We start from the raw sequence: 18,264 nt of genomic DNA, 5'->3' as shown, positions 1-18,264 counted from the left end.
GACAAGATGGTTGGACAGTGTTCTCGAAGCTACGAACATGAGTTTGACCAAACTGCGGGAGGCAGTGCAAGACAGGAGTGCCTGGCGTGCTATGGTCCATGGGGTCACGAAGAGTCGGACACGACTAAACGACTAAACAACAACAACAATAAGAACCACAGGGATGGGACGGGAACCCGAGGAGGTCCCAATTTACACTGTGATGAAGATAAGATGTACTGGTTTATATGTTTTTGTTCTTTGTTTCCTTTTTGTATTTTTCTATTTTCTATTTTTCTATTTGTCTTTTTTCTTATTGTCTCAAATCTTTTGTTGGAAAATTAATAAAATATTAATATTAATATTAATATTAATAATAATAATAATAATAGATCCTGCCCATCTGACTGGTTTGCCCCAGCCACTCTGGGCACCTTCCAACAAAGTATTAAAGAAAAACACAGCAAAACACCAGACATTAAAAACTTCCCAACACAGGGCTGCCTTCAGATACGGTATCTACGGAAAGTCATATAATTGTTTATCTCCTTGACATCTGACGGGAGGCCGTTGTTCCACAGGGAGGGCGCCACTACAAAGAAGACCCTCTGCCTGGTTCCCTATAACCTCACTTCTTGCAGGGAGGGAACCGGCAGAAGACCCTCGGAGCTGGGCCTCAGCGTATAAGCCCTGGCTAGCAATGGCTACCAGCCGCGACAGCTACACTTTGCCTCCACAGTCAGAGGCTGCAATGCTTCCAAATATATGCTGCTGGAAGTCACAGGAGGGGGAAAGAGCTCTTGTGTTTGAGTCCCACTTGTGGGTTTCCCAGAAGCATCTGGGTGGCCGCTGTGAGTGCAGGATGCTGGATTAGACAGGTCACTGGCCTGATCCAGAAGGACAATTCTCATGTTCTTACGCGGACCTGGTTCTTCAGGCTGCACACCAAACCAGCCAGGCATCATATGTCAGGAAGAAGAATCAATGGCTTAATGTCCCAGAATGCTTTGGGGCATTACCACACACAACCTGGAGGAATTTTGGGATAAGGATAGTGGAGAGGGTGGGTGGGGGGTAACTTATAAGATCTCTCCCCCCCCCTCGCTGAAAACATTAACTCTTCACATGCCGTGGCTAAGAAGTGGCGCATGCACACACATAGCTCACCGATCAGTTTCATGACGTTAGGGTGATCAAAGTCCTTCATGCAGACGGCTTCGCTGAGGAAATCCTCCATCTCGCTACGGGTGCAGATGGCAACTGTGGGGAGTAAAAGTAAGGTCAGTGGCATGAGATGGGCTTTGAGAACATGCCAGAGAACATGCCAGGCAGTGAAAACTGTTTTCCACGCCCGGGTGTTGATCCAGAATGTTGGAAGCAATAACGAAGAATGAGAGCACCTATGAGAGTATGAAGGGTGCTCAGCCACGTCTGGCAGTGGTCTTCGGGTCAAGGGGACATAGGAAATTGCCTCATACCGAACATTTTCAAAGCCAAAAGGCAGAGAACATGGAGAGGTTTCTATCATGGGTGAGCAGGCCCAATTTACATTTGTTTTTTTTCAATGTAGAAAAAAAAGGAGAGAAGGCCTCTGGGCACATGCAGAGTGATGTTTCTTCATTGCTGGTATAATCCCAACCTGCCCCAGGGTCACCAGGATGAAACCACCCCCTCCACCTCCACTGCTACTTACTTTTCATGGTCTTAACGGCAACCTTAAGGACCGCTCCGTCTTGGCTGAGTTGCCCCTCCATGACAGAGCCAAATTCCCCTGCAGAGGCAAAGAAGAAGAGGAAAAGGCCTATGAGCAAGCCCGAGAGAGAGCGGTCGGCAAATGCCAAATCATGCCAGATAGAAATTGGGAGTAGATCAGGCCAAATGGCAGCTGTGTTCATGTGAGAAAACACCGGTGATTTTAACCCAGGCTTGAAATAACCTGGTCACCCGCGGCGAGCAGAAAACTGCTTCTAGGTAACCAGGCAGAGAAGGTGGGGTATGTCATTAAATTTTACCCAGAGCAGACCTATTGAAATGAATGGACCTAACTGAGTCATATTGTTTCATTTCAGTGGAACTTCTCCTAGCGAAACCTAGTTAAATGCCACCCCTATATATATATTTCTCCCCGGTGATTCTTCTTTTCGTTTTAGGCTGCCTGTGATTAATCTAGTCAGGCCAGCTAGTATACCATTTTTGTTGGCCTGGATTTTTTTCCTGGAGGCTCCTCTTTAACTGCCGCGCAACTTTGCACTGTCCCGATTTCGTGTAGGAAATATAAACACAGAGAGACAATGCAGAGTAAACGTTAGGCACCAAGTAGCTCTTGTGTCCAAGAACAAGAAAAGCCAGGGGTGGGTGGGAACGTTCCGATAACGCCAAAACCATTTGTGCGCCGTTGGGAAGTCAGCAGCCAATACCCATAAGAGCAAAACCGCAAATATTTATAGATAAGTGAAAACACAGCGTTGGTAACCATGCCTCCCCTTTCAAACCGGGCAGCGTTTACAGGGGTCGGGTTATAATTAGCGCAGCGCATCACTAACGTGTGGGATGCAATGTCGCCAGATGTGCTGGTGGTGGCATATGGATGGCCTCAGATGCTTTAAATTAGAAAGTGAGATAAGGTTCGTGGAGGAGAGAGGTCCAGCAGCAAAAAAAATGAACCCTGCATGTTCAGGCGCAGTGTACCAGACTTCCAGTAGGAACAGCAGGGAGAGCTCTTGTTCCAGCAAGTTCTTTTGTATATGGTGCAAGCCAGAGGATGGGCGGGGGGGGGGGGCGAAGTCTACCCTTCATCCCCCACCCTCCCCAACAAAAAGCTGCAAGATGGCAAGAGGTCCTTGATCTAAAATATCCAGCACCATAGAGGGGTCGTGTGGGCTTTGCCCTGGCAGGAGCAGAGGCCTCTGTCTGGATAGGAAACGGAGGCAGGTGGGAAATTCATTTCCCCTGTTCCTCCCAGGGCAGAAGAACACGAGCTATGTAAGGGCTTTAGCAAGCCACGTGAACTCTTGGGAGAGCAGACGGCTGACATTTCGGGACCAGATCAGACTTTCCGTGTCTGACTCACTCTGGCTGCTGCCTTATGAAATATCTGGGGTGTTCTAGGGATAGGCGTAAGACATGAGATTTGTGGGTTTTCTTTTAAAGGGTTCAGAGCCTGCAAACATTCGCTCAGTGATCCGCTCTCTCTCCCAGTTCTCCAAATTTAGCAACAGGGTTAGGAGGGAATGCAATGAATGGAAAGGAAGCGGGGAGAGCAGCCTTTGAACTAGGGTGCTAGTAATCCATTTCCAACACCGGGCTTCAGCCTAGGCAAAAGGGAAGCAAGAACAAACAACAGAACGCTTCTGAGCATGTGCAGAGTGCCTTTCCTGCTTCCATTGGGGAAAGACCACACCAGCCCACTCCCCATCTGAAGGGTTTGAGATTAGGGCTTTGTAGGCATATCAAGTCAAGCTGTGAGCCTCAGAAAGTCTTCCTGTAAGAATGGATATCTGCAGATTTATGTGCTAGAGAAAAGTTATACTTCCAGCTGCCAAGGGAAACACAGAATGCTAGAACTGGATGTACTGTTTTACTTAATCTCCCCCCCCCAAAAAAAACTGGCTGCCAACCTCTTTCTCTCCCCTGTCCTCCCCTCCCCGCCTTTTCTCAGTTATTAGTTCCTAATAATATTTGCTTCTTGTCATCTCTGTGCTTTGTATCCTGTCTTGTTGTTGCCCATAGCCCCCTGGTTGATTTTATTTTATGTACAAATAACATTTAACTTTGCTTTGGGAACTCCTGCTGTCTTTTGAAGGGGTGTCCTGTCCGTGTCTGGTTTAAAGGCAGAGAACCATGAACAGAAAGGGCAGAAGCCTTGAAGTTGCCCATTGGCAGTTAGCACCTGGGCTAGGCAACAGCCAGAGAGGCTCATTGGTCACCTTCTTCGTTTGGGTGAGGCACACTGCATTTCCATTAGACAGTAATCATTTCTAAACTTAATCCATACATATAAATCTGCATATTATACAAATCGCCACCCTGCTATGTCCTCTCTTTTCTTTGCATAAGTGACAACTAAAGAAAATACAGGTTCCTGTGATGGTGAAAAATCGTTACAACCTCCCACCCTCTAAAGCAGGCATCCCCAAACTGCGGCCCTCCAGATGTTTTGGCCTACAACTCCCATGATCCTTAGCTAACAGGACCAGTGGTCGGGAGAGATGGGAATTGTAGTCCAAAACATCTGGAGGGCCGAAGTTTGGGGATGCCTGCTCTAAAGTAAGGGTTAGCAACTGGCAGCCATCATGCCAATCTAGAAGCGAAGAAAAAGAAGAAGAAGAAGAAGAAGAAGAAGAAGAAGAAGAAGAAGAAGAAGAAGAAGAAGAAGAAGAAGAAGGAGGAGGAGGAGGAGGAGGAGGAGGAGGAGGAGGAGGAGGAGGAGGAGGAGGAGGAGGAGGTAGAAAAAGTAAGAATTTGCTAGTAAACTGTTTTTAAGATTAGCTAGAGGGCTAATACAGACTTGCCCCTGCTCTGCCGCTTTCCCCTGCAGAAACCCGGTCGGAGGAAACACCATTCCCACCCCCCCTGGATTGTTGTTTGCTTCGATTTATTGCTAAAGAGTGAGTTTTGCTGCAGGGCAAGGGCAAAACCGCTCGGCCCCATGCCTAGAACGCGCTGGACAAGTGGGAAACCTGTGTTTTGTAAGTCTGGATGGAGCCCAGAGTCTCTCCAAGAAAAGTAGTTGCTGAGATGGGATCTCAGGGGCTTCCTTGGACACTTGATGGCTTCAAAAGAGGATTGGGCAGACTCGTAGGAGGACAAGGCTATCAGCGGCAACTAACCGCTATGGCTGTGATCTGCTACCCATGTTGGGAGGCAGAATGCCTCTGAATGCCCGCTGCTGAGAATCGCATGTAGGGAGAATGCGATTGGCTTCTCGTTGGGCCACTGTGAGATGAGGTGGTGGGACCAGATGGGCCTTTGTCCTGTCCCAACAGGGCTCTTATGTTCGGACTCTCTGGGCAGAGTAGTGGTAGAGCACCTGCTTTCCAAACAGAAGGTCCCAGGTTCAATCCCGCTTGAAACGCCGATGAGCCGCTGCCGGTCTGCGCAGACAATGCTAAGTGAGATGGCATGGACCGGAGGCCTGGCTCTGTGTTAAGCCTGCTTCCTCTGTTTCCTATGAAGCTGTGCAAGTCAAGTCCCTGCCCTCCCCGTCTCCAGAAAAAGGGCAGCCACAAAAAAAGAGAGGCACAGGGTGGAAATGTTCAAGGGGGAACGTATGTGCCATAGCCAGGGGCCTTTCCATCTCTGCTTTCCATATGCTTCCAAACTAATCCCAGCTGCGCTTAGAGGAAACTTTTTTGCGGAGCCGAGGCGGAAACTTTGCCAGTCCTCCGACCCAAATGAGCAAAACAGCCCTTCGTCCTTCGGCGTTTCTGCGGCAAGCAAACTGGGCCGAAGCGCTTCTGGGCTGCTCGTCCTGCACTTGATGTTATATGTTACTGATTATCCTGGCTATGTTAGAAACAAGGCCTTGACGTTTAATCAGGAAAGGAAACATGGGAGTTTGTCCTTGTCCCTCACGCAGCAGCTGATTTCCTTTGCCCTTCAACCAAGTAGAATTCCCCCATTGTCCCAGATGAGTGAGAATCTTCCGGGGTTATCCAGTGATAAAAACAACAACAACTCCTAAGGATAGTCCTGGTAACTGTTTTCATATCATATGATTTGGAATTGGGAAACAGGTTCTGGAGCTCAGATGGATTTCTGCTTCGCTTCCCCTACATCCCCCTGCCTTCCAATTCCTGTTTGTGACCCAAAGCTTTTATTTCCTGCTCTAAAGAAATGAGTTTAGGAAGCAACGAATTCAAAGCGCCCTTGTATTCTGTGAGAAATTCCAGTGGTTGGCATGGAATCATTGAACATTCCCAGTAAATGCACAGAATTTCAAATTATTACTAGATAAAGTCACTGGGATATGGCCTTTTTTTTGCCTGGTAAATTTGTGTTATTTTCAATTTTTTGAAAGGTTGTGCCTTATGGGTTAACATATTCTTATATACTGTATACAGAACATGTCTCCTGAGCTGGATTCTCAGACTTCTGAAGGAACAGACACCCGAAATAGGAAGGTCATTTCTGAGGCAGTTTCACTTCTTTGCCCCTCTTAGGCTTGTGGGATGTGGCATCCCTCAATTCTTATTTTGTTCAGGCCTTACCTTTTCCATGGAGTCTTGGGCCTTGCCCAGCATTTCTCAGACTTTCCCAACTTTCCCCACCTTGTCTGAAGTTCCACCTCCCACCCCCACACCAGCAATTTGTTCCTCAGGTGAACATGTGTGCAACTGCGCATAGTGTCATGATCTGTGGAGATGCACCCCCCCCACACACACACACAAAAGAGCTGGTGATCCAAGCAAGGACAGCTCAGTAGTTCCTGATTCCCCAGGCAGGCAGACAAGACAGCATGGCAGGGGTAAAGGTAAAGGGACCCCTGACCATTAGGTCCAGTCGTGGACGACTCTGGGATTGCAGTGCTCATCTTGCTTTATTGGCCGAGGGAGCCGGCATACAGCTTCCAGGTCATGTGGCCAGCATGACTAAGCTGCTTTTGGCGAACCAGAGCAGTGCATGGAAACGCCATTTACCTTCCCGCCGGAGCAGTACCTATTTATCTACTTGCACTTTGACGTGCTTTCGAACTGCTGGGTTGGCAGGAGCAGGGACCGAGAAACGGGAGCTCACCCCGTCACGGGGATTCGAACCACCAACCTTCTGATCGGCAAGCCCTAGGCTCAGTGGTTTAACCCCCAGCACCACCTGCCCAAGGCAAAAGCCAGCACTTCAAAATGTTTCAGGACCACATTGAGCACTCTTAAGCCACAAAGTCCTGGGGCAACCGGCTGGGTTTTGTTACATAGTTTTAAGTAGTCCCTGACCCCATGAATGCAGCCACTTGACCAGCTAGTACCTTTGGCTGGCTCCTTCAAGGTAATGGGATTTCCAGTTGAAAGGCTCTCCCCTGAAAGCTCTCTTGATCCCCTGAGTAGCCTGTGATTGGCTACCAGAGTCTGGCACAGGGTTTCCCAAACTTGGGTCTCTAGCTGTTTTAGGACTACAGTTCCCATAATCACCACTGGCCCTGCTAGCTAGGGGTGATTGGAGTCCAACAACAGCTGGAGACCCAAGTTTCAGAAACCCTAGTAGAACAGCAGAAATGTCTCCTTAGGGCTGAAGGGAGAGGAGGCAGGCTCTGATGCCTGCAGATCAGATCCACATGGGACAGACTGGGATATGGCTCCATCTCCTTTAAGCTCCAGTTGCCAGAGCCCTGTGCCACCAATAAGGACTTATCTACATTTACTTTATGCCCCGCTCTTTCCAGGCAGAGGTCCATGCTTTAACACTCTGCGTCTGAGTGTTGTTTCTTTTTTTGGCCTGGAGATTTCCCTGCGAAAACCTGCTCTATAAAGCTCAATTGGAGTAAACGTCAATTTGGGTTTTCTGCGGATTGACGTTTGCTCCTATGGAGCTTTAAAGAGCGGGTATTTGCAGGGAAGTATCTGGAGCAAAATGGAAGGTGCTTGGAAACTGAGCTTTAAAGCACGGACCGTGCCTGAAAAGAGCAGAGGAAAGTTAAGTGTGGTGAAAGGTAAAGGTAAAGGACCCTTGGACAGTTAAGTCCAGTCAAAGGTGACCATGGGGTATGGCGTTCATCTCGCTTTTCAGGCCAAGGGAGCCGGTGTTTGTCCACAGACAGCTTTCCAGGTCATGTGGCCAGCATGACTAAACCACTTCTGGCGCAACGGGACACTGTGATGAGTGCCAGGGCGCATGGAAACGCCGTTTACCTTCCTGCCGCAGCGGTACCTATTTATCTACTTGCATTGGTGTGTTTTCAAACTGCTAGGTTGGCAGAAGCTGGGACAGAGCAACGGGAGCTCACCCCGTTGTGTAGATTTGAACCACCGACCTTCCGATTAGCAAGTCCAAGAAGCTCAGTGGTTTATAAGCCCCTAAGTCCTAGTCTAGGGCCATGACAAACATCCCTTTCCTCTAAACTGGAGTGCTAACACCAACACAATGGGAACAGGACACTTTTGACCCTCTCCTCCCCTGAAAGCGTCCTGCTATTTTGTATTCAGCTGGTTGATCTAAAATTGTTTCTCGTTTTAGAAGCTCTCTTGCACAGAAAAGTGAAATGTTTGAGGGTCAAAAGTACAAGGCGATGTTTTGCACAGAAGGGTCAAAAGTTCAGCCTAGGAATCTGGCAATCAAAGGGAAATAGAAAATTAATCCGAATTCTCTTTTCCTTCAGATTGGCTTAAAGGTTGGAAAGGGAAATGAAAATACTGTACACAAGCTAGAAAACAGCATAGTTTATTGGAAAAGTAGAAGAGTTAGTTGTGGAGTTTGGAGCTGGAGCACGGAAAGAAAGAAAAAGAGATGAAACACTTTAGGAATGCAGGAAATGTTAGGAGAGCACAGTGGGTATTGCAGCTGAAAAGAAAAGACTGCAAAGGGACCTAGAAGCTGAAGTGAAGGGTGCAAATTGATAATTATTGGCCTAGTTAGGGAGACAGATTAGAATAAGCAAAGCTGATTGCATTTATCTCTGTTTTCTATTTGCTTTTATCGGTAACTACACAAACTTTAAAATTAGCTTGTTTTCTAAAATTAATTTCCCAATAATTATTTAATGTGCTGCCTTACTAAAACTTGTAAGTGAAAGCATACTTCATTTTGGAAAAAGTTTGGTCTGCAGCTTTGTTATTCGCGCCATGTGTAAGTCTCGTACCTGTCTACCAATTAATGTCCAAAAGGTTCAAGAGCTGTTCAATGGAGGCAGCCAGAGAAAAATAAACCCTGTTGCCTCTCCCGTCCCCTTTCTCAAAATCAGAAAGCCCCTAATGCTGTAGTCTCCAGACACATCTGTATGCATTTGTGAAGGAGAAAGTGGCCATCTCAGGCCTGCCTTGGCCTGGAAACTAAGCAGCTGAGAAAAGAAAGGCCTAAGGCAGGGGTCAGCAACCTGTGGTCTATGGGCCACAAGCAGCCCACGGGGGTCCTTTAAACGACCCATGAGCTACCTCCAAACCAAGCCACCCGCTCGGTGAGTCCCCTCACACTGTGGGGACTTGTTTCCACGGCACTGGAAACCGCAATTTCTGGCATCTGCGCAGAGTGAACCGGCCCAGGCAAGGTAAACCTTGCCAGCCCCTGGTCTAAGGGCAGGTAGTGTTCAAAATGGCAGCCCACACAGTCATCACTAAGATGATGGTTGGCTGCCTATGGCCCTCGGCTTGTTGTTAACCATTCCAATAGGATCCCACTTGGCCTGATGTCTCTCCCCACCCATGCCTCACTCTGGAGAAGCCTCCATCTTGGAAAAAGTGCCAGCTGGCCAGGTTAATGTACCTTCACCGAGGGTTTTCCCCAGGGCCACCTTGTGGCGATCTATCATGACGTCTCGCAGCTTCTCTTTCAGCTCCTCGCTAATGCCCAGGCTGTTCACTGTCACAAGAAAAGGGGGGGGGAAGAGAGGGGGTCACGGCACATTATGCACACGGCCATCACGGGGCCCACACCTCCGGGTCTCTATCACAGGCCAAGATGGGGGGTTTAAACAGGGGGAGGGAAGGGAAGGCAGCCTGATTTCTAAATGTAGTTGGAGAAGGGTTGGGGTGGTTAGTTGTTTGGCCCCTCGAAAAACAAGAGCCAGGGTCCTTGAAGTTTTCAAAGAAACCTCAACCAATAGGCCAGCCAAGAAGCACCAGCCCTTTTCATCTTCTGCTGTTGCTGAGAGCATTTCACCAGCCTAAGTGGATGAGTGGCTTCCAGCCTAATTTTCTGATTGTCTGGGAGCCCTATTTAAGCTCTTTCATCTCAGGTCATTCCTCTCACTTCTGAGCCAGCAAAACAAGAGTTTTCCAATCCAGAAAGGCCATCCCTTCTTGCTCTCCCCTCCCCTTGCTAGGTGTCTAGTTTTCTTTTCCAGTGGAGACGTTCCATTCCGTGGTTACTGAATACACACAGCATCTTCACTGGGCTGTTTTGGGCCCGTTAAATCTTTTGTGTTTTGTAAACCTTGGCATTCTCCCGAGTTTGCAGGTACCTTCCTCGTCTTTCTCAGCTGCCCTGTTTTTCATGCAAATCCATCGGCACTCCCTACCTGAGCTCGCTTTTAGAGCAGCCCTTCAGTGAGGCAAAGTGAAGCCATTTGCCTCAGGCAACAGATCTGACCGCCTCCTCTTGCTCTCCATCGCCAGCCCTGCTGGATTTTTGCCTATGGCGCTGTGGCAGCGCAGGGGTGACGGTAGGGGCAGGGAGCGGGTGGGATTTGTAGCGGTCACAGCAGCAGTGTGAGTGACACCAGGATGCAGCAAAACAACTTGGGCAAGCCGTGGGAGCGATAGTGGGACCAGGGAGGCAGGAATATTGGGCTCAACCCAGAAATCATAATGACCAGTAATGTCTCTGTCCTGCTTCTCCAAATATTGTCAAAAGCAGGTTGGACTATCAAACCGTTGCAGGGCCAAAGCACCCTGCGGTCTAGGAGACTGCATGGAGCAGCGGCCATGACTGAGGCAAAAGATGGGAAGAAGGCAGGCAGAACCACCAAACCGGGTGATTAAGGAGACAATAGCTGATGTCTGCCGAAAAAAGAGCATCGGGCGGTGTCTGTATTTTGGGAATAACCTACAACTGTGGTGGAGGTGGGAGCATTCCTTGTTGGATCCTGGACCACAAGACTTGGGCGCAATGCATGCTGGGTAGTTGGGAAAGGCGGACCCACTCCTTCTGTGACACTCACAAGTGGCTTCAGTGGTCCGGCGGCTGTAGGATTTGCGGACTCGGTAGTGGACCACCAGCTCTCCCTGCTCCATGCTGGGTTCAAACGCTTCCCTGCAGAATGGGCAGGAGGAGAGAAACAGACAGTGAAAGAGGAGAAGCTACCAGAAGCGGTGTCACAGAATCACAGAAAGGTTGGATGGATCCCTCAGTGGTCATCTAGTCCAACCCACTGCAATGCAGGAATCTCAACAAAAGCATCCATGGCAGGTGTCCGTTCTCCACTTACCCATAGCGTGTTTCCTTCCTCCTCATCCGCGCCAAGAAGATGATTATGAAGGCGGCGGCGGCGAAGGTCGTGGCTATGGCAATTACCACGTACCACCAGTGCCAGGAGAAGGCAGGGGCGGAGGTTTCTACTATGGAGAAGGGAAGAGGAGTAGGGGTCAATGGGAGGAGCCATTCTAGATGCCCATCCAGCGCATTACCTTGTGGGATATGATACATAAGTAGCAGTCAAGTACAACATTCCTTGTTTTCCTAGAGTGGACATGCGGGGGAATGTTTGATCCAGCCAGTCCAAAACTCCCTGTTTCCTCCTGGCTGGGCAAACTTCCTTTGATTGTGACTAGAGGTGGGTGTGACCTTACCTGTCCAGGTAACAAAAGGACAAGGCACACAGCACTCTCTCTCCTCTCTTTGACTTATTCCGTCGTTGGAGCAGTTTTTAGCTAGAGATGTTCTGGTGGCTTCCAGCCAACAGAGGACAAAGAGATTATCCCCATATGGGATAGCTCCACATGTATATACTTTGTAACTAAGTCTGCCTTCAGGGATCCAACTGTGAACTGATGAGTAAACTTCTTTTCTTGACTCTCAATAAGATTGTCGTGTGTTTATTCTTTTAAGAGGGATAATAAGGGAAATTACCAGGAACATACAATTCAATACTGAATTGTACGATATTGAGAGGCTTACACAAGCCTGCAACCAACTACCCGCTGTGCATTAAAAGGGGAAAGTAAAACTCTGCTAAGTAAAGGAACTTGCTAGCGCAAGTTAGGAAGGATATTAATAAACAATATATCCTCTCTTGCCTCCCTGAACATTCCCACACACCTTTCCCTGCCTCGGCTGTGCACACGGCATACATTTAAAGCACCTAAGTTTTCCCCAAAGAATCCTGGGAAGTGTAGTTTACTGCAAGCACCCTAAACAAACTACATTTCCCAGGACTCTTTAGAGTGGAGCGCAATGTGCTTTAAGTGTACGGTTAGCAGGCAACCCCTGTTACTGTTTAAACTGGAAGAACAGAGCAGAGAAACCAGCGACCAAATCTGGGACCAAGTACGATGCTGAGGGGAAGATGAGGGGATATCCTAGTTTCTTGGCAGCCGGACGAGTTCTCCTTAGAAACCAGGGTGGATAAAAATCAATGATATTTTTTTAAAAATAAAAAATAAAAAATGGATATTAAAAAAAAATTAAATTGGATTTTTAAAATAAAATGCTTTTAGAGGAAAAACTTTCTAAAGCTACTTTTCTGTTTAAGTTACATTATAGTCCAAAGGCTATTCATCAGGAAATAAGGGTGAAAAAGGAGAGCATGTCCCCCTCAAGCCTGGTCACGATGTATTGCCTACACTGGGGAACTTTTAGAGAACAAGTTTTAATTTATTCTTATCATCGCGCGAGAGAAGCCGCAACTAAACAAGATATAATCAAATTAGCCAACACCAAAAGAAAGAAAGAAGGAAGGAAAACATATTTCCAGAAGTGCTCTCTGGAATGTTCTAGAAGGAAACAGCATCACCTCTCATTCCCCGATGTTGCCCATCCTAAAATCCCAAATCATTTCTGTAGGCTGGGGGTAGAGTGTTATGCACTGTTCTTACCTGGCTGGGCCTGCGGCAGTTCATCTGTAAAAGAGAAAAACCAATATATAAATTATTTGAATATGATCTCCCTCCAAGCCAAATGTCAGCGTCAAGCTTCCGCCAATAGGGCCTTAGGCCGTTTTTCTGGGGACATCAAAGAGAATCAAAACTCCTAAAGCAGAAAGCACGGGTCCTGTTTTATAACCAGCTTCAGTTTCTGTGACTCCACAAGGCGCCAGAAGCCATCATAACAAGAAGTGGGATACAAATTAGAAGCAGGAGATCCTGCTAGATCAGAACCAGGACTGAGATCAGGAATTGCCCAACATAGAACCATTCTTAGAAAGCAGGAAGTCGAAGGCTGGGCTAGAATAACAAAAAACAAAATAAAAAGAGAGATCAAATGATCATTTTGGAAGAACCACCAAAGAGTTGGGAAACAGTTGGGAACAGTTAAGGACTGTTTTTTTAATAAAAAAAGGGGGGAAAGCTTATTTTTTTGGCACCCAAATGATTCCCCCATATCTCATATGATACACTTAGAAAGATGTGCAGGAATAATTGGCTATGAAAAAGGAACTTTATTTATTTCAAATACTCCTTAACCGATTTCCTCATTCCGCGTCTGAACTCTTTGGACCGTATCCTACGTTAGTCAGAGTAGACACATTGGGCAGCATCCAACGAAACAAATTATGCTGTTACGTAACTTCCCCCACCCTCTCCTTTCCCTGCACAACTCCCCCCCCCAACAAAAATCTGCTGTGGGGTTTTCTTCAACCCTCCAGAGCAGATTGGATGGGGGGTGAGGAGTCAGGAAAGTTCAATGCACAGCCGAAACTTCTTGCGCTAGCCTAACTGTTTCATTGGATGCCATCCATTGAAACCTATGGACATGACTAACTTAGGTCTGTTAATATAAATGGGTCTACTTTGAGTAGAAGTCAATTGGACGTTTCCCCCCCGAATGTGACTTCCGATCGCGTGTTTCGGTTCTGACCCATATGATGTTCCAATGCGTTGACATTTCTGAGCACTGTCGCAATATTCCAGACCCCCTCACAACCACAGCAGAGTCTGCCTCTGCCTTACGCCCAGTGCTGCAGGGGTCTGGGGTCGTGGGGGTGTCAAAGACCCCTTCCTATTTCCACAGCTGGGTCCCTGGCTCCAGCATCCTAGAGCCACGCTATCAGCGTGAAAGTCATTTCAGGAACCATGAAAACACAAGGTGCTTCTGTTTCAAGAGAAGGGTGTGCAGTGGAACTTCACGAAAAACACAACTTAAGTCACTTCCAATGTAAGGTTTTGAAGCACTCAGTATCATTTGCCTGTGTATGTGCACAGAAAATAATACGTAGAAGTAAAGGACCTCTGGATGGTTAAGTCCATTCAAAGGCGACTATGGCATTGCAGTGCTCATCTCGCTTTCAGGCCGAGGGAGCCGGTGTTTGTCCACGGACAGCTTTCCTGGCCATGTGGCCAGCATGACTAAACCACTTCTGGCGCAACAGAACACCGTGATGGAAACCAGAGTGCACGGAAAAGCCGTTTACCTTCCCGCCACAGTGGTACCTATTTATCTACTTGCTGTGGCGTGCTTTCGAATTGCTAGGTTGGCAGGAGCTGGGGAAGAGCAACGGGAGCTCACCCCATTGTGTGGATTCAAACCACCGACCTTTTGATCAGCAAGCCCCAAAGGCTTGGTGGTTTAGACCACAGTGCCACCCGCATTCCTACAGAAAATAATAGATCTAGCTGAAAGGCCACACATGGAAATCTGCAGTGCATCCCCGTTTATTATTATTATACAATAAACTTAGAAGGGTGTGTGGCTGTGACTATAATGAACACAGAACCTCCAAGTTTCCCTATTTTCCAGCGACAGTCCCGGATTTACAGAAACTGTCCCGGTTTCTTGGTGTCCCACTTTTCCTTAGGATGCTCCTATTTTCATTGGAGAAATGTTGGGAGGGTATGCAGTTATCTGACCCCCCTGAGCCAAGGAGATAAGTAACTATTGAACCGTTAGAAGACATCTTATAGGGAAGTGGGTTTTTTAATGGTTAATGTTTTACAGTATTATGTTTTTATATATGTTGGAAGCCCCCCAGAGCGGCTGGGGCAACCCAGTCAGATGAGCAGGGTACCAATAATAAAAAATACTGTCATCATGGAATAGGATGCTGCTATTTTCATCAGGGAAATGTTGGAGGGTATGTAAGGGACCCTGTGCTTCTGTTATTTGCCACAACACTAAAGCTTGTGAGGACACCCCCCCCCCAAAAAAAACCATGACACATTATCTCATATTCCTTACCGACATCCCCAGATGAAACCATGATGGCTTTGCTCCAGGGACCATCTCCTGCTTGTGTGTAGGCCGCGACACGGACGGTCAGATTGTGTACTGTTTTGTTCAGGTTCAAGATGGTCTCGTTGGTCAGGCCCACATCCACAACCACCTGGTGGGGGGAGAGGGTGGCAAAAACGCCAGGCGGGGGATTAGGAAGATGGCGGGCGATGGCTCAGGCTAAGTACAGGGGGTCAATGGGGAGGGTGCCCTCTCCAGTCCTGAGAAAGGAGGTCCTCACCTCGGGCGAGTCGCCGCTTTGACAGACCAGCTTGTATCCACGTATGATCCCGTTGATGACGCCACGCGGCTCTCGCCACTGCACGATGGTGCAGGTGCCATTCTGTGTGGCCATGATGTTCTCTGGCGCAGTGGTGGGCACTGCCACAGAAAAGTGTACGTTACCATGGAAACACTGCGGCCATGACCCTTTCTCATTAGCTCTGAACCCACAAAGTGGCATCAGGCAAGCAGCTATAGCCCAGTCTCAGCCACTTGATTGGTAACAACCATGGTCTAAGCTTCTAAACCAGTGGTTCTCAAACTTTTTTCTCTATGGGCCACACTTTCAGAATAACCGTTTGCTCGAGCCAGACAGAATTTTTTTATTGATAAGAAATGCATTGGAAAACCAAAAAGAAACCACTCCTAGCAGAGCTTGATTTATAACATACAATGCAACTACTTTATGAAAAGATTGTGGGACGTCCGGAAAGTATAAAACAATGTAGCTACATAAGAATGTGAATCACTCCCAAAATACAATGATGAATGAACCTCTTATGCATGTACTTTAAGTACGGATAGTAATTCAGTGAGAGAGGTGTGCTTGCTTTTGCTGGGTAATCTCATTTATATTCGGTCTAATTCGAGACAAACTCTCATGAACACAGAAAAAGCAGTCCTCTTTTCTGATCTTTCATATTTGTCAGAGTTGAAAATCCCTGTTCACATCAAAAGGTTGTGGAGAAATCATTTCGGTACTATCCTATCCTACACTGAAATGTTTAAATGTTTCTTTCATTGTCCTTTAATCTTCCAGCTACAACTGCTTTCCTCTCCTGCCATGCCACAGTGGCATGCCACCCTCTTTGAGAACCACTGTTACTCTCCAAACCAGTGTTTCCCAACCTTGGGTCTCCAGCTGTTTTCGGACCAAAGTTACCATCATCCCTGACCACTGGGCCTTGCTAACTAGAGATGGTGGGAGTTGTAGTCCAAAAACAGCTGGGAAACTCTGACTCTAAACCAGCCTTTCTCAACCTTGGATTGTTGGACTACAACAGGGGTAGGCAACCTAAGACCTGGGGGCCAGATGCGGCCCAATCGCCTTCTCAGTCAGGCCCACGGACACTCTGGGAATCAGTGTGTTTTTACATGAGTAGAATGTGTGCTTTTATTTAAAATGCATCTCTGGGTTATTTGTGGGACATAGGAATTTGTTCTTTTTTTTCCTTCAAAATATAGTCCAGCCCACCACATGTTCTGAAGGAAGGTGGACCGGCCCACAGCTTAAAAAGGTTGCTGACCCCTGGACTACAACTCCCATCATCCCTGGCCACTGGTCCTGCCAGCTAGGGATGACGGCAGTTCCTCATTCTTGCTCCAAGCGGCACCCCTCTGTGAGTTCCTTTCTCCTCCGAGAGATCAAGGCAGAACCCAGAAGGATCAACCACCTACTCTCTCCCCCACTCCCATTTCAAGCTCACCTCCTTCCAGGGTTTCCATAGCAACCCAGTGGGTCCACGGGGAGTTGCCTTCTCGGGAGCGACAGGACACCCGTACATGGTAGGTGGTAAAGGGGCTCAAGCCATCCAGGGTGTGGCTGAACGGGGGGACGTGGAGGTTCTGGTTATAGAGTTCCCGGTCCGACACAGTGCTGAGGTCCTCGTCCGAGCGCACAGCCTGGGAAAAAGGGGCAGGGGTAAGGATTTGAGGACAGAAAGGCAGCGTGTGCCAGGGATGGGTCGACAGGGCAGGAGTTAGGAACATATTATTGCTCTACAACAGGCATGTCCAACAGGTAGATCGTGATCTACCGGTAGATCACTGGACGTCTATGGTAGATCAGCGGTAGATCAGTGGCTCCCCCCAAAGAAGCTAAAGAACTTTGGTTGCCCTAAAAAAACTCAACATCTTTGTCCTGCACCCCTAAAATGACCTGAACCAACAGGGCTTTCCTTCCTAAAAAAAAAAAAAAGCTCAACGTCGCTTTCTTCCCTAAAGAAGCTCAACAACTTTTACGTGAACCCCCCAAAACAGGGCTTTCCTTCTTAAAAAAAAGCTCAACAACTTTGACCTGAACCCCAAAAAGGGGGGTAGATCACTGCCAGTTTTTAACTCTGTGAGTAGATCGCTGTCTCTTGGAAGTTGGCCACCCCTGCTCTACAATAATCTAGCTAAGATTCCTGCCTTGCATGAGATGCCCTTCTGGGCATAGAAGCCGACTCCTAGGGGTCCCCACCAATTTTTTTTTTAGAGGACTAGCCCCCCCCCAAAAAAAGTGGATGGGCATTGCCATTCAAATACAGTGGTACCTCTACTTACGAATTTAATGCGTTCCGAACACACATTTGTAAGTTGAAAAAAATTGTATGTCGAAACCCATAGGAATGCATTGGGAGAAAAAATTCAGAAGTAGAGTTATTTGTAAGTAGAGGTACTACTGTAGTGTGTGTGCACTGCACAACGTGACTGATTTTGTGTGGCGGGGCTTACCTCCCCCCTCCCCAATATTTTATTCAAGTTGGCACCCCTGCCTCTGGGACACCGTCCAACTATACAATTCTGTGATTCTATATGAAGCCTCCTTGGACCGTGTAACAACATTGAAGAATTTAAAAAAGAAAAGAAAAAGAAAACTCCCCCTCCTCTCTGCGGTGGCACAGTCCAGGATTCTCCCCGACTGCATAACATGTGGATCAGCTCAAAGGCTCGATCTCTGCGGTGGAATTCCAGACTGTACCACTTTGCGGTGTAGGTGGCATGTTACACTTTTTTTAAAGCTCCCTCTATGCTGAAGCTATCCTCCTTTGGGGAAATTTCAGAGATCCAGACATTTTGCCCATTTTTCCAAAATTCCCCCATGGATGCTAATTCCGTCACTGGAATCCCGGACATGTCTGGGAAGATCCGGACGTATGGCAACCCTACATTAGGACCTGTGAGAGACCAGGGTTCGAATCCCCACATGGCCATGACGCTCGCTGGGTGTCCTTTGGCCAATCACTGCCTCTCAACCTCACCTACCTCACAGGGCTGTTGTGAGGAAGAGGA

At 47.7% G+C, this 18,264-nt stretch overlaps 1 protein-coding gene across 4 annotated transcripts in view; it reads right to left on the bottom strand.

Annotated features, from left to right (window-relative positions):
- AXL (AXL receptor tyrosine kinase) overlaps positions 1-18,264 on the bottom strand; it is a 66,943-nt gene that overhangs the window by 13,188 nt on the left and 35,491 nt on the right. For 2 of the 4 annotated variants that reach the window (XM_035117287.3, XM_088672682.1), the window contains exons 7-15: positions 16,698-16,893; positions 15,230-15,369; positions 14,956-15,100; positions 12,657-12,680; positions 11,051-11,177; positions 10,784-10,875; positions 9,388-9,483; positions 1,673-1,750; positions 1,147-1,239 (exon numbers count right to left, since the gene is read on the bottom strand). In XM_035117287.3, the coding sequence (XP_034973178.2) occupies positions 1,147-1,239; positions 1,673-1,750; positions 9,388-9,483; positions 10,784-10,875; positions 11,051-11,177; positions 12,657-12,680; positions 14,956-15,100; positions 15,230-15,369; positions 16,698-16,893 (991 nt within the window). Of the gene's footprint in view, positions 1-1,146; positions 1,240-1,672; positions 1,751-9,387; positions 9,484-10,783; positions 10,876-11,050; positions 11,181-12,656; positions 12,681-14,955; positions 15,101-15,229; positions 15,370-16,697; positions 16,894-18,264 lie in introns of all 4 variants that reach the window. The other 2 variants (XM_035117286.3, XM_088672681.1) reach the window with 1 other exon arrangement.

Source organism: Zootoca vivipara, chromosome 6, assembly GCF_965207765.1.
Source record: "Zootoca vivipara chromosome 6, rZooViv2.hap1.1, whole genome shotgun sequence".
Classification (NCBI taxonomy): domain Eukaryota; kingdom Metazoa; phylum Chordata; class Lepidosauria; order Squamata; family Lacertidae; genus Zootoca; species Zootoca vivipara.
Note: the sequence above shows the minus strand (reverse complement) of the source record. Positions and strands in the feature narration are given on the sequence as shown.